The sequence below is a fragment of the Paralichthys olivaceus genome, chromosome 1 (genome assembly GCF_024713975.1).
Source record: "Paralichthys olivaceus isolate ysfri-2021 chromosome 1, ASM2471397v2, whole genome shotgun sequence".
Taxonomy (NCBI): domain Eukaryota; kingdom Metazoa; phylum Chordata; class Actinopteri; order Pleuronectiformes; family Paralichthyidae; genus Paralichthys; species Paralichthys olivaceus.
The window spans coordinates 7,020,475-7,036,292 of NC_091093.1; the positions used below are offsets into that span (position 1 = coordinate 7,020,475).

General features: G+C 41.1%; 1 protein-coding gene across 4 annotated transcripts in view; it reads right to left on the minus strand.

The window, feature by feature from the left end:
• kif13ba (kinesin family member 13Ba) overlaps positions 1 to 15,818 on the minus strand; it is a 47,023-nt gene that overhangs the window by 17,645 nt on the left and 13,560 nt on the right. For all 4 annotated transcript variants that reach the window (XM_069537393.1, XM_020079978.2, XM_020079977.2 and 1 more), the window contains 9 exons: positions 11,016 to 11,028; positions 10,132 to 10,192; positions 9,918 to 10,010; positions 8,720 to 8,900; positions 7,378 to 7,465; positions 6,394 to 6,528; positions 740 to 852; positions 393 to 504; positions 58 to 270 (listed from right to left, as the gene is read on the minus strand). In XM_069537393.1, coding sequence (XP_069393494.1) covers positions 58 to 270; positions 393 to 504; positions 740 to 852; positions 6,394 to 6,528; positions 7,378 to 7,465; positions 8,720 to 8,900; positions 9,918 to 10,010; positions 10,132 to 10,192; positions 11,016 to 11,028 — 1,009 coding nt within the window. The remainder of the gene's footprint in view (positions 1 to 57; positions 271 to 392; positions 505 to 739; positions 853 to 6,393; positions 6,529 to 7,377; positions 7,466 to 8,719; positions 8,901 to 9,917; positions 10,011 to 10,131; positions 10,193 to 11,015; positions 11,029 to 15,818) is intronic.

Here is a 15,818-nt window from a genome sequence, read left to right on the forward strand (position 1 = left end):
GAATGAGAGCAGGGGAAAGCTGAGACTTTGATTTCTAAGATTTTGAAGCTGTCTCACCTCTGCCTGGGTCAGCTGCACTCGCAGTTTCTCTACTTCCTCTCTGAGCTCCCTGATGATACGAGCGTTGGGGTCTTCATTAACTACAGCATGGTTGACTATGCTCTTAGCTCGGTCTGCGTAACGCAGCGTCGACAGCGTCTCCTCATAATTGTCTGCTGATGGACTCACGGTTGCAACCATCGCTGTGCGACTGTTTCCCCCCAAACAGTCCTGGACACAGGAGAGAGAGAGGAGTAGAAATTAGATGCGTTCTGTTTATGACACAATGAGAAAAATCCAAAATAGAATGTATTTCCTCTGTGTGGTGGACATGATGTCTTTTGTGTCTGTACCTTTAGCAGCCATGTCAGAACAGAGTCTCTGTAAGGGACAAACTTGGTCTTGTTTTTGGCAGTCCCCTGTTCAGCCAGCGCAGAGATCACCAGGCCGAGAGTCGTCAGAGACCTGAAACACACACATACACACAAAAACAATGAGAGGGGCTTTTCACTTGCTGCAGTGGGACTATCTGCAAGTAAATAACATCAAATAATATGATATAATACAAATGGGAAACTAATGTAACACTGCCAGAATAAAACAGCTGTAAACAATCTAGAGTTCAGGTTTAATTAAACATCCTAAATGGGAAAAAACAACCAATCATGAGTTTGTGGATCTGTGGCTGGTTTTTGCATACTTGTTGATGTTGCTTCCCTCTTTCAGTCGTTCTCCTGCTGCTCCAGTTTTTGCTGCTCGTTCACTCCCAGCCAAATCTACCAGACTCAACCGACTAACCTTTTCACCACTCGTCTAGAAAAAGGGAGACAGAGAAAGAAAAAAGATTATTAACTCAAATGTTTGAGAGAACAGTTAATCTGACACACTTGCTTACATTTTTACTTAAACTGTAAACATGTTTTTTAACCTACTGCTCATCAGAAACCTGCTTTTTCTGTCCACGTCTTTTAAAACCGAGCAGCTTTCTATCCCGCTTGGTGGAAAATTCTAGTTAATCTTAGGTCAGATTTTGTCTCTTTTAGAACGTAGTACCAACAAGTTACAGGCAATGTTGAACATGTCCACAAAGAATTACAGCAACCAACTTGAAAGTGACATACATACAGTATCACAGCAATAAATGCCACTGTCATCAGGGAATGTTCTGTTGGTTTAGTAGCTAACAGCATCACACAGCTCGGTGGCCTGATCATCTTCTTACAGTTGGCAGACATTTCTGATTCAGGGTAGGATTCCATATGGCAAAAGGCAATGTAATGTCCAGCCTGGTCTTTAGAAATACAAATGTCCTGGAGCTGGAAGATTGATGCAGATCTGGATGTGCTGACACTCCTGAGAGCAGCAGTGTGCATCCACATAAGGTCAGACAAACCTCTGATGGGACATTAATCACCAGAGAGACTCCACACCAAGACAATCACCTGCTGACTTTACAACAGCTTTCAACTGAGCACCGCCCTGATTTGTGAGCACCAGAGCCACACAGAACCTAGAGATAAATAACGAGGCATTTGCTTTTCCTCAGAAACATCCCCTCATTAATTAGCTGTGAAGTTCATTCGGGCTGAGAGCATTGGTCCATTTTTGCTCAGTAGATTTTCTCTCACTGCATTTAACATAACAGCAATCATTCGATTCCACAATGTGCTGTCAGGCTTTGGTTTCCCATCTTTGGGTTATTTGTCGACAGTTTCTCTCTCTGTCTTTCCAAGAGCTGTTCGGGATATAGATATCACTTCCCCATCTGTACTGTACAGATCAGATTCACTTCAGGCTGAGCGTGACAAGCCAGTAGCTGAGAACGCTGAATGTAACACCCGATCTACACCTGCAGCCAAAGCAGAATGTCAGCTAATGCAGTCCTGTGTCTGCACTGGACCTGTGATCTGCTGCTCTACAAAAACATGCTGTCAACTATCTGTATCTGATAGAGAACTACTCAGGTGTTCTTTTTAAATGCAAAACAGAAAAATATAAATCATTTATATATATATATATATATATATCAGCAACAATAACAACCCAATGACCTTGGACAATGATTTACTCATAATTTCTCTAAAATTCGGAAATTCAGGTCTCATGAGAAATGTAAAACCCAACTCCAGTTATACTCTAGTTATTTATTTCTGCTTTCAAACACAGCTACCATAAATCAAATCTGCAAATTAAGCTGAATTTCTCTCTTTCATTCACTTCCTCTCTTTTTATTACTGCTCTCTTTTTAAACGAGTCAGAAACCTTCACTGACTCATCCTTCCCTTTTGCCAAGTGCTGGCTCATGTGGTAACTGTTAGGTTCTATTGTAAGGTCTCAGCTTTACAATGCAAAGATCATTGAGATGATTTATATTGTGACTTGGTGCAATAAAATTGGTATTAAATGTCATCGTAATTAACTGAATCACTGCTGCATTACGTCATTGTTTTATGTATGAAGTGGTACGTGAGTTGAAGCAGCATCTGTGTTTCACTAATCAATAATGCTCTGAAAATTCTGTCACCCTGTCTCCGTTTGTTCCTAAACCTTTGGAAGGTATGACAACATTAACAGTGGCTTTTTGTAAGCATCTGAAACTGTCGTACAGCAGCTAAATTTAGTCCCTAGTTCCTCCAGTCGCAAAACAGTTTTAGCTCCTGAGATCCTCAAAAGGTTCTCGGTCCTCCTGGTAAAGTTCCTTTAGACCCAAGACCTCAATGCTGAAAAGACCCAGTCATGAAATGAACTGATAGAGATCAACCTCTAAAGCACTGATACAGATCAGCCCCTGGCTGAGGGTAAAACAAACTACTAAACAAACTACAGATGTGTATCTGTAACTCTGAGCAAAATGAGATCAAAAGACAGATACAAACCTGTTTCTGTTGTTGTTGTAAAATAATATGTGAGAGTTTAACAGATGGAGAGGAGGCAAAGCTGGTGAGTGTGTGCATCAACACAGTGGGAAGTAACAACTTAATAAATTTATAACAGCTACTTAATACAATAAGTGAGTGGACCTTAACGTAGAGCACCAGGCCCTTTTACCTGGTGGTGTTACACCCTGAAAGAAACATCAGTAAACCAGCTCTACTTCCTTTTTCAGTGTATCATTGATGGATGAAGATATTAAGGACTTTTATTACAAAATGAAAACACCCAGTGGTTTTATTTCTATTATTGTTTTAACTCGGGCCGGGTAATAAAATCAATATTTGTGTTTTATATACATACATATATACACATATATTGATACAATCCTTTTGCATTGCACAGCGAGGAGATATACAATGTAATTGATCAACCTCAGATGTGTAATGTAAAATAAATAATAATGCGACATTATGATGATCTGTGTCAATTTTTTAAACTTGGCTGGTGAGATAGTGGCGAGGAGAAAATGCCAGCTCTTGTGGTATCGTCTTCCCTACTAAAAGATTCTGTTACCAGGAGAGTTGACACCAGAGTCAGTAACCAAATCAGCAGGACATTCAGCTCGTCAGCCTTGGCAGCTTTAAGGTTTAAGCACAGAACAGGGCATCATCACATAACTACACATGCTCGTCATTATGGATAAAACTGCAAATGCTTATCTGGAGTCAGCAAAGCAGGGATCAAAATAGCAAACAACTGAGGGTTTGGTGACAAACAGGGCCAAAGTACTGACAGACTGAACTTTGAATGGAGTGTCTGAGCGCACCATGCTACTGAAAGGAAATCCTTTGATGAGCTGTAGAGCTGCAGAATGACTCATCCAGCACTGAGTGACTGAGTGTCTGTTTAACACAGATCCTGAGTCAATAGATGAGCTCCACTTCAATATCTACAGTGAGGCTCTCAAGCTATTGAATTTGATGATCTGACATAGCCTATTTTTATACACATCTCATTAGTCATGTGAAAGAACAACACACTGCTGACTGCTTCTCCCATTAGAGCTGGATGAAAAATGTATGCATTTTACATGAGGTCATCATTTCCAAGACATGTTCCTGATGAAATACACCACGACATGCTAAAGTATTGGCAGGAAAGGCAACTGCATCATGGCTAAGAAAGGGGAGTGATATTGCGGCAGATTACAGCATTGCTTCATTGAAAACAATGGTGAAAAAACAATGATGAAGATTCAGACCCAGCTGACTCATTTTAATGGATGAATCTTCAAACCTTTCACAGACCCCCCATTTGAGAACCACTGATCAGGTGGCGCTGTTATCACTGCTGATGTTATTATTGATATAATAATTTACACCTTTGGGTACTGCTACTGTTCATGTCATTAGAACAACCAGTATGAGCTCTCCTCTAGCTTTCCCTGGTCACTCTCTTCTCTCTCCCCCACTCTTTCTATGTAGCTGTTTAGATACACACTGTGCATGAATTTAGCAAACACTCTGGGGACTATACCAGATGGATGATAGTACGGCTTCTCATTGCCTTGGGAACATTGTTTCATTGTTCAGCAGTCAACTTACTGACTGTTGGTTTAAAAAAGTATTTTGCATACTGAGCCAGGTACAACATCCTCCACACAACAACTGCTGGATAACAAAAAGCAACCAAATGTGGAAGATAAAACAGACAACTGAACTAAACAACCAGCGCAGCACACGACGTGCCACAATATAAACTCTGAACATCATTCACACTGGACTGAAATGAACAGGTGTCTGGTTTAGTGGGGGGTTTGAACCATAAATAAGTTTCTGTTGAGAATATGAAAATGAAATATTCTAAATTTTCAGTTAATTATTGTTATTATTGAGAAAGAGGAAACAATAAAATACACCAGACCCCCCAAAAAAAGAACTGATACAAGCAACTACAGGATGTGTCAGCCAAGTGATTCACTCACTCACTACACAGTGTTTGCTGTTTGCTTGATGAATCTACTGACTGACTTTGTGATTCTGGGAGTTCCTTGAAAACAGATCATCCTGTATCAGCTCACAATCTCACAGTCACACCTGTGAATTATTAACAGGATTCACTGGTGACAGGTTAGTCTGGAAAAAGAGTAAGGAGCAGCAGAGCCTATAAGTGGGTCAGTGGGGATGAAGAATTAGTCATTTAGGTCTTTTCTCAGAGTTCCTGGTCAGACAGCTGAGCTGACATCATCCTCCAACAGCAGCAGCTGATCAAAAACTCACCAGTCACTGTCTAAGTGGACAAAATGACACACACACAGACAGTCTGGGAAAACAGAGGACCAGGGAGTAGTTTCACGTGTCCTGGAACAGTTCAACTTCCCAGACAAATGGGAGAAATCACTGTCAAATATTATCTGTGAGTATCAGAAGATCTTCCAGTTTCTTTTCCATATCATCAACAGAGTCACTGTATCAGTGAATGGAGCCTAAACTGCTATAAACACAACTTGTAGCTGAGAGTGCAGCTTCGTGTTGAATGTTTCGTTAGCCTTCACACTGAGGCCTATCATTGCAGCTTGCTGTTGGGTTATGTTGACAGCTGATGCCTGGTCGCTGCACTGACTGTGCTCAGTGAGAGACAGTATTTTCATGTTCGTTGAGCCGCTGGTTATTCCATTCCTCCACCCTGCTTTCTCCCAGTGTGGGCAGAACATTTTTCCCTCTCCATCCATAGTGTCGCACCGTAGCCTGGGGTATTTGCCTCTCCATTCGGGCCAGGCTCATTATCCTTAGTGGAATTAGATCTACTTGGTTTTTGGAAAAAACTTGTTGAGATGTGTTTGACCATGTCTAATCTCTGTTGTTACATGAATTTTTGATGGAATGGTGGTTTGCAGGCTAGAAAGCATGCACTTTATAGGCCTATTGTATTGGATCCAAGCCTCAAGGAAATTAACTATCACATATTGTATGTAGTGCATATATCTGACCTGGCTACTGTTGAGTTTCTCTACTTTATTTACTGTTGTCTGACAATGGCAACAATGGCTTCTCTGGGCTCCAACCCCCATGCAGGTGCCATAGCCATTGTTTGCTGCGCCCTGTGGCTGCAGAAGCAGAGTGTATACAATCCCTTTGCAGCGACCATGATCTAACTCCAACTGTGACAGCAGCAATCCACACCCCCGTGACTATCCCAGACCTACCCCCTGCAGCAGAAGAAGGCTCCACTCCCTGTGGAGGCCACGAAAAAGCCAATTATCTAGTGGACTTTTACAATTACACATGATTGATGGCTAAACTAAATCAACCACACACTCAGACAACAATCGAGAGCTCGCTCCAGCAGCATCAGCAGCACCAGGAGAAATCCTGCCGTGTCAGAGAGCCGTCAAAACATCTATAACGCCTCCCTGGCAGCTACCACCACAGATTGAATCGAATTCTGTGGCAAACAGTGATTTGTATTATTAGGTCTTACCCCAGACTGCAAGTCCTTGAGTGTGTGTGTGAGGATGATGTTGAAGACAGCGTGGGATCGACTGCTCTCCTCATTCATGTTGGTAGCAGCGACCGTCCGAGACTTATTCCCCTCTGACATTAGAGACTCGATGTCCTGTCAGAACAACACAAAACACACGGGATTAATAAATAATAATAATCTCTTCCCATTTTGACTGGACTTTTCAACAGCTTTTTAAAGAACATCTTACCCACCACCGTGTTTGACGTACTCCTGGCTTGTTTATATATTCGACAATCTCTATAAACAGTTGTAGCGGAGGGTTAAGATTAAGCTTTCGGGTTTTCATTTATAGGTTAACCAATCACGTTACAGCAGAATTAGATTGCTGAAAGAACATATCGACAGAAAAACACCTTTTTAATTTATCTGTTTTCATATAAAGATAGCTGTTGATAAAGGTTAGTCAAGATGACATGTGGACCTAAAACACCTGTATCAGTGTGTGGAAGACATTTGACTTGCATGAACAGTGTGCATCAAACAAAAGACAGAGTCTTGGCCCAGATATCTGCTGTCTACACTGGAAGCCTCAAAATATTGTCCTTTACCCCCAGAGGCTAATTCATCATCAGACAACAGCTGATGGCCTCCAAGATTGTATATATTTGGTGACCATTGAAATTGATAAAGACTGCCTATATAGGAAGCCTAATGTTAGTAACTCAAATACTTTTTGAGCCAACCTCTTTCCATTGTGATTGGTGCTTTAGGACTATTAAGCAGACTGCTGCCATCATTTGAGCAACATTTTTACAAACCCTAAAGCTCAAAGTTCAAATTAAGAGTGAATGCTGGTCAGATATTACACTCAAGTGTGCTAGTTATCAACAAAAAAATGTGATAAGATTGAATCCAGTGTCTAGTGGAAGTTGGGGTATGAGGGAATCGCTAAAATTGTCATTAACTTGTAACAAAAACCATTTAAGATAAATATTTTACCTTGTAGCTGGCCACAGCTAGTCGAGATAGGCCATCCACATAGGGACCCAACACTTTATGCTCCCTCACCCTCAGAGTCTGTCGACCCCTGGACACAAACCAAAAGCAGGTTAATAAAAACAGACAAAGAACAATGTCACACTTACTAAAACACATTTATCGGCTATTATAGCAGGAATGACAACATTAACTCTGGTTCTGGAGACCACTACAACTTTCCCCAGTTCACACACAGTTTATAAACACTTTGCTCACAGATTCAAACTTGCTGCTGGCCTGAGAACTTCATCATTTTCTGCTCCACTGCAAAGCCCATATGGCTGTCATATGGTCCTCTCCTCTTTGGCCCGTTTTACAGAGGTTAGAGGTCATGCAGCGAGTGAAGGGCAGAGGTTATGTTGTCTGGGGCAGCAGACACAGGCCTGTGCTACTGATTTACTGCTGACCTGCTGGACATGAACTGGCCTCCGTCAGTGACTGCAGGGCAGGATGATGATCCCTTTATCCACTGACCAAAGCAGCTGGTGATACCAACTAACATGAAGCTTAGAACTCAAAATTACTCATGATACTGGCTGTTTAGTTTGAAATATACTTGCAAAGATAGACAGCCGTTTTCAGACATGACCTGTGGGTAAAATCCACAGTTTTCCTGCAGTTTGCCTTTCACACATGCACAACACAGCGGGAGGTTCTCTGCACAGATGTGTTCACAACAGCAACAAATCCTCCACATTATTCAGGCGAGTCAGTGTCTTATATGCGTGTGTCACCGCCATTTCACCAGCCCGGGAGATATTTGTTTTCTTCATTTTTCCATACGCTTGCTGTGAATCCTCTGCTGTGTGACATAATACTAGGGGGCCAAGCAGAGACAGACTGTGGAGCGTCTTACTCAGACATTTGCGTTCACACATGCACCTCCTCTGGAGAAAATAGAGGACCAGTGGAGTCTGAAAGCAGCAGTATAGATAACATATATCTGAGGTTAGTGCCCCAATGTTTGTGACATCCTAAATTCCAATTAAGTGCAATGGAACTTATGTCCATGGGTCATTTTTTAATTAATCTAACATGGGTCAACATTTAACTGTTTTGTAAGATATGTTTGGACATTTTTGCCTTTATTATGAGGCACCTATGGAAGATTTAAATGTCAATCAGCTGCAATAACTTAAATGCTTTAACAGGATGTTAACATAACAAAGATACAATCAGCATAAAAACCTGCATAAAATTTGGCTTGTGTAAGGGAATGTAAATAAGAATGCAGCTCTGTGGGTGGTGTTTAAGCCACTGTGGCCTACAGTTCAATCTGTGAAGTTTGAGGTTGAGGTCATACCCTTTGGGGTCAAGCAGATCCCGGACCTTCTCATTGTAGATCTCCATGTAGGAAACCTCAACAGTGAAGCTCTCCTGCTCCCGCTGTTCCTTCTGGGTTCGTTCAAACAAAGCACTGCACAGGCGCGGAATCAGACCTGGCTGGTCCCCTGAACCCATCATTGTGTAAGACTTTCCTGAACCTGCGGACAACACAGACACACACTCAAACGTGATGCAATGGTGCTACTTGAGATTTGAAAGGTGTATGAGTATAGATGTATTATATGAGGACAGACTTTGAGTTATGCCACTCCCTCTGAGTCATTGACTGTCAAATACAACCTCATGTATTGTGCAACTCATCTTGACACTAGTAAAGGGAAGGAGCAAATCAAGCCTTTTATGACTTATGATCTTGTGCAATAAACAGGCCATTGGAGATATCTACATTGCCTCCCTGACACTGGTGAGGTGTGTTTGAGTCACAGCAACAATGTGCATGTCTATGGTGGCTCTGACGTTCTGCTGTTGGTTAAAGACTTACTCTGAGCTTTGGCATGTCTTTCCTTCTGGAGAAAGGAGAGGCTGGCCAAGCTTCCTGCCACAACACATCCACACTGACACTCCTCTTAATCATTTAACTAAATACTTAAAGGCACTTTGCTATTAATGGTACATAGAAATTTTAACCTCTGTCAAGGAGGGTTTTTTTTTTGTTTTTCCACCCCTGTTCATGGGCTTGTTTGTTTGTTTTTTGTTTTTGTTGTTATTGTTTGTAGGATTGCGCAAAAAATACTGAACAGATTTCCACGAAACTTGGCGGAAGGATGAGACATGGGCCAAGCCATTCGATTTTGGCAAGGATCTGGACAAAAGGGTGGATCCAGGATTTTCTTCACTTATTTAAAATTGAGAAATAGGGCTTGGTCGGGGTATGTGTGCACTGCGCACCGCTCCTGCAGTTATGTACTCTATTACTTAGTTGCTAGTTTATTTTTGAAAGTTATAATGCTAGGTAATGTAGTGTAACCTCACAGATATAAATGAGGTGGACCAAACAGAAACACACGTCAGAGTTAAGCACAAACTCCAGTCTCTCTGAAACAGTTACAGAACTGCATTTGTTTAAGCTAGATGTACTGTACCTACTTAACTGGCAATTGAATGGATATTTACGTCATACTGACAGAACAGTGAGGTACATCACAGTAATTTACCAGTTTGTCCATAGGCAAATATACAGGCATTGTAGCCCTGGAAGGCATTGTTGAGAAGACTCTCCCCAAGGCACTGGAACACCACCTCCTGACCTGGAGACACACACACAGACAGACAACCACACAGAGCATGTCATCCTGTCTAACTGTGAACAATCTCTATTCAGAGCTTGGATTGGCAATGACATGACATTAACAGTGTTTATAAACAAACCTGCAAATTTCTCCTTATCTGTCTCATCCATGGACCAGAAACAGTGATCGTAGGCAAAGACCTGGAGACACAGCATGAAGAACACCAGCATAAGACAGGCAGGCTGGTTGTGACACAGCAACACTAACAACGGCAACTTCCTCTAAGTCTGTGTGGTTCTGACTTCAGAATAGACTCATTTGTTGCTCAATCTTTTCAAAGTTCTGATATTTATGATAATATGGTGCTGATGTGCCAAAAGTATTTATTATAATAAAGTATATTGTTATTTGTGAAACCTGTACTAAAGAATACATTAACAAGAAGTTGATCTTCCGATATCCTATATACCAATAACACATAGTATAAACCATGACTATCTTTACAACTTTTTCCTCTTAATATCATGACTTAATTCTCATAATATTACAATTTAATTCTCATAAAATTTATGATTTTATTCTCATTAAGATACATTTAAAAAAAATGTTTTTCATGTTTCTTAATATTTCCAGAATATATTTCTTGTCAGATCGCAAAATGTTTAAGTAGCCCCAATGCTCCTTTTTGGGGGGAGAAAACAAGTATGACTGTTGTTTGTACATATAAACAATACATACTATTCTTAATTGACTGTCATCCAAGAAATTAAATGTACATATGTAGCATGTGTGGGCATTTTCAGGTGAAAGAAAAACACATTAGGAAAATATCAATACACAGTAATTCCTGAGATGTTAATGCTAATTTAAAAAGACTCACTGGTTTTTATCACAGCCTTTACAGAGCTCATAAACTACTAAGTTGAAGAAAAACAGTGGCTTATTTGTTTGACAGAGGTGATTCACTACCATGGAATTAGCTCAGTGTTAAAAATGTCTGTGTGCATTTGTGTGTGTCGGTACCTTGGACTGATTCCTGATGAAGTTGGGAGGTTCAAGGTCCACGGCAGCATGTGGAAAGAGAGATAAAAAAACATTTAGTGCAGATGTCAGAGAGGATGCAGTATGCTAGACATTCAGAGTTCCAGATTCAGAGCGGAAATCATTTGTATTTAAGTGTCCGTCAAATTTTTTCCCCCTTATAAAAAGTAGTGAACAGAGAGACAAAGAGATAGTCACAGACACTGGCCTCAAGCCTTCCTTCTTTTCACTTTTGTAAACACTTGATTGAATATCAACCTTCTGTGTGAGTGTTTGTGTGTGTGACTTGTCACATGACAAAACCAAGTTCTCTGGGGATTTGGTAAGGTTGTGTGTCTGTCAGGAAGGGCATTCATCTTTGATGGATCGGGGAGACAAAAAAATCTCTGGAACTTGGTGAATTGTTTTGGAATGTCTGTGTCCGTGTGTCCGTGTGTGTGTGTAGGTGGGAGGGCTGAAGCTGGCAGAGCGTTGAGATAGTGTGTGAATCAGATGGTGCTGTGGAGGGGTTACTGGGTCGAGGTCACAGACAGAAATGAACAGACATGTGGGGGAAAGGCCACTGAATGTTAAAAAACATATTTGACATTTAAAAAGAGGGAGGATTGCCCACAGTATCAGCATATTCTACAGAAAAACTAAGGAAACACATGTGCATGCCGAACACTCACGTACACTACACACATGAACCCACACGCAAACATGTCTGCATTATGAGCATTTAGCCAGTAGCAATGCCCTTTACAACGGATCTCCTCAGCACTCAGACCATCACTCCATCTGGCTATTTCAGCATGTGAGGAAATGTCAGACCATGACCAGGATAATGTAACAACTATATTATAAAAGCAACTGAAGTACCTCCTAAACATTAAGCTGGTAGCAAGCACAAAGTCTGGAAAAAACACTGGCGCCAGTTAAACTGCCCTACTGCCGGACCTTTTCTAGAGCATGACCTACTTCTTATGTCTCTAAAATAATAACAAGTTTCCAAAAATAAATTTGAAATGTTAAAACAATAACATGCCATTTTACTCATCCTGTGGATGAACATGACTTTCACTTCTCAATGCATTTTTCCACTATTCTGCTTTGCACTACTCAGATATACTGTGCACCTTTTGACTGTGTAGTGCGTACAATGTTATGTCCTCTTTTTATTGAGTGATTAATATGTTGTGTACTAATATGTTCTGTCTACTTATATGTTTTGGTTTGCAGGAAAACAGTGTATGTGAACACAGTGATATTCTTTCACACAATTTTATGAATATCGCTGCTGCCTGTTCAGCTTTTGATATCTTGAAATATTTGCTTCTAATTTGTATCCAAAAGAGCACAGACCTTGGTATTCAGAGATCTCATCACATTTTGTGTGGTGCACAGAGCACACCACTGCAAAAACTGAATGGCCATAAATTCCCTTTAGCATCCTAATTACCCTGCACCCAGTCATTCCACAGTCATCAGCTGATACCAAGCTCAGACTAGATATTCCATTTTAAAGTCTACAAACTGACACTATGCTTCTGAGTGGAAAATCCACACCATGCATGTCAGAGCTGCTGGTCACTTTATTTTGTCAACATTTTAAAATTAAACTGTGTGCTGGTATAGCCACACAAGCAGGGTATTGTTGTTATACGCTGTGGACAAAATAACTCAACAACACATGGATGGATTGTGATGAGCAGCCTATTTAAAGACATAACTCCCCACGGTGCACACACCCCTTGCAAAATGCCTGGATGATTTCAAAAATCACACAAACACACACCAAGGAAGTGGTCAGACTGTTTTGGTGTCTGCCATCTGCTTGCCCTGGCAATGAGAAAACCAGTCCACTGCTCAGTGTTCACTTGAGTGTTTCCAAGTATCTGCTTACCATCAAAGCCAGGGCGTAGACAGTGTTTTTGGTGTGCATTCGGCGACTTTCTGGATTTACCAGTCCATTTATTCTGGGGTGCCACTTTATATGTGGTGGGCAATGGTTGTTGAGACAAGTGACAGTCAGTCACAGTCTGACAAATTTAAATTTTAAATAACAGCCAAAAAACCCTAAAAAGTCCGAACTTCAAACATGGACATTGGGAGGGTATCTCTGGGAAATAAACATTTGTTGCTGATCGGTAGGTCAACAATAATATGGTCATTTAAATTTGATATTAAAATGAGTATAAAAGTCACTGACATGCTTTTTTGTGATTGCAATATGATAACTATCATAAGGCCATTTGGTGAGCACTAATTACATAAGACTTACTGCAAAATGCCACTGTTGGGACTCATGGGCCCTGAGGGAACAGAATCCTTAACCCCAGCACCATTTGTATCCTGATCCTTGCAATTCACTAATTAATTTCTGAATGACAAAATCATATCCTGTCAGGTTTTTAATGACATGGTTATGCCCTTCTCTGCTCCCTTTCATGTCTTCTTCACTGTTGGAAACTTCTTGTGATCTTCCTCTTCCATCTGTGCATCCCTGGATCTGCCCACAGGGGGAAGGCAGCTGTCAGAGAGCTGCATACAGTCAGATGATGAGGCCAGAGGTATGAGACAGCTAGTGTCACACACACACGCAAGCACATCTATCTTAGCGAGGACACTCACACTTACCTTAACATTAAACATCAAAACTTAACACTTAACCCTCGTCTTAACACCAACAGCCCATCAAAAGTAGCTCAAAAAGTGAGGACCAGCCACACAAGTGTCCTCATTCACACAAATTGTCCTCACACTGTAGATTGTAGGCTCCAAATAGTCCCCACAAAGACATCTGTACAAGTATGCACACACAAACCCACACAAACACACACACACCTGTTTCCTTTTACCATTGTGCATTCTTTTAAAACCACCAAAGCTCTTGTGCAAAGCCGCCAGCCTCCCGTCCAATCTGCAACACTTCATATTTCACTGACGTTCCACTGCTGACGGCTGCGATCAGCAAAGCAAATACATGCAGAGTAATCCTCATCTGCCGCTTAATTGATTCCAGTAGCTCTTTAAACCCAGGGACAAACAGGACCTCCTGTACACTGGTCTGACAGTTCTCCACAGCACTGATTTGAAATCTACAAGACCTCCAGCAATCAGTGAGAATCATCTAGATGTGTTTGAAATGGTTTTCACCATCTAAACACGAGGGGATGGTGGTAGAGGTGTTACATGTTATTCTCTAAACACACACAGAGAAGATCATAATCTTTGAAACACGATGTTTGTTTTTTTGAACGCTCTTCTCAGGGGCTTCAGAGCACCCTACATGCCTGCCATCTAGCCAGTCATGCCTCCAAACACTTTAGGGGTGAGATCAGCATGGCGGGTTTTGACGTACATAGTGATGACAGCTGTCATGGTTGCTTCAAAGGCTGCAGGCAAGAAGGGTCACCCATGTCTTGCGCTCAAACTCCTATTAATGAAGCTGGAAGGCACCACGACCAATGAGAGGGGAGAGTGAGGCGGTCAGGAGAGCTGTGAACCCGCCTCCCTAGGTCCTCGAACACTATTCGTCCCTCCTCCCTTCGGCCTGCTCCTCTACTCTGATCACCATCATTTAAAAAATAACTTAATGCATGGCTGCTTCTCCCCCCTCCTCTCTCTTTCTCTACTGTTCTTGCATTCTTTTTTTTCCTCTCTCTGGGACTGTACCATTCACAGCCCGTGTAGGGAGGAATGAGGAATGGAGGATAGAAAGGAGGCTGAAGGTAGCCAGGGGGTGTTAGGAAAGGAAAGAGGTTGGGACCAAGACTGGAATGTTAAGCTGAAACATACTGATGGCACAGGACAACAGGACATTTAATGTAACAGGCTAATACTTGGATTCCGCACATGGTGACAGACATGGACAAGGACCAGAGGAAAAATGACAGCTGTAGAGTAGTATCTTACAGATACACACCCTAGGCTCCACTCTTTATAAAATGAAATTTACATATAAGAAAAATGTAAGTGATAAATAGGGAGAAAATCTAGTAGCAGGAAAAATGGCCACTGATGTTGAAATGAAAGAATTGAAATGCCACATACACAATTTTAAAGTTACATCTAGCCTCAGGCTGGTTTTGTTCATACTGCAGAAATCTCCTCAGGCAAGCGATTGTTTTGCATGTACAGAAGTGGACAAAAGTGTTGGTGCCTTTACACCTCACTGAAACAATGCACTGTATTTAATCCAAAGCTCCTTTTTAGTGTATACCTGCATGCCTTTGTTTTGGTTTGACAATAAAACAAAGAAGCTGTGAAAAAAGCACAATTCTTGCTATTTCTTCAAAGGTTTTCTAAATCACCCTGGACAAGATTACTAGTAATAAATAAGCACACTATTGTCTTTTATTAATATCACATCTCCAATCTTATGATCAGTTAAACTGCCTCATTAAAGCGAGAGAAATGCTTATTGTGAAATACTTATTATAAGTAATTGTCAAACACGGTCAAGGTGAGACTCTTGATGTAGCTGTGACCAAAGTCGCTATATTAATAATAAGTGTAAGATCCATGGGACTATAACAAACCTCCCTGGACGTAGTTGCAAAATTTTAAAAAACTGATTCACATATTGAACAAATCAATAGTTGAAATGCTCGAAAAAAGAACCGGGGTTAACGTCAAGAACACAAAGACCAATATCAATATGTCTGGTCTCACCATAAGACACCTTCTAAATAAAAAGCACCAGGAAGAGCAAATGTTTGAAAGAGAAACATAGAAAGTTAACTGGACTTTAGTTGGCTGGAGTTTGTTAAAACACTCGACTTTGCATGTCGACAACTGGCA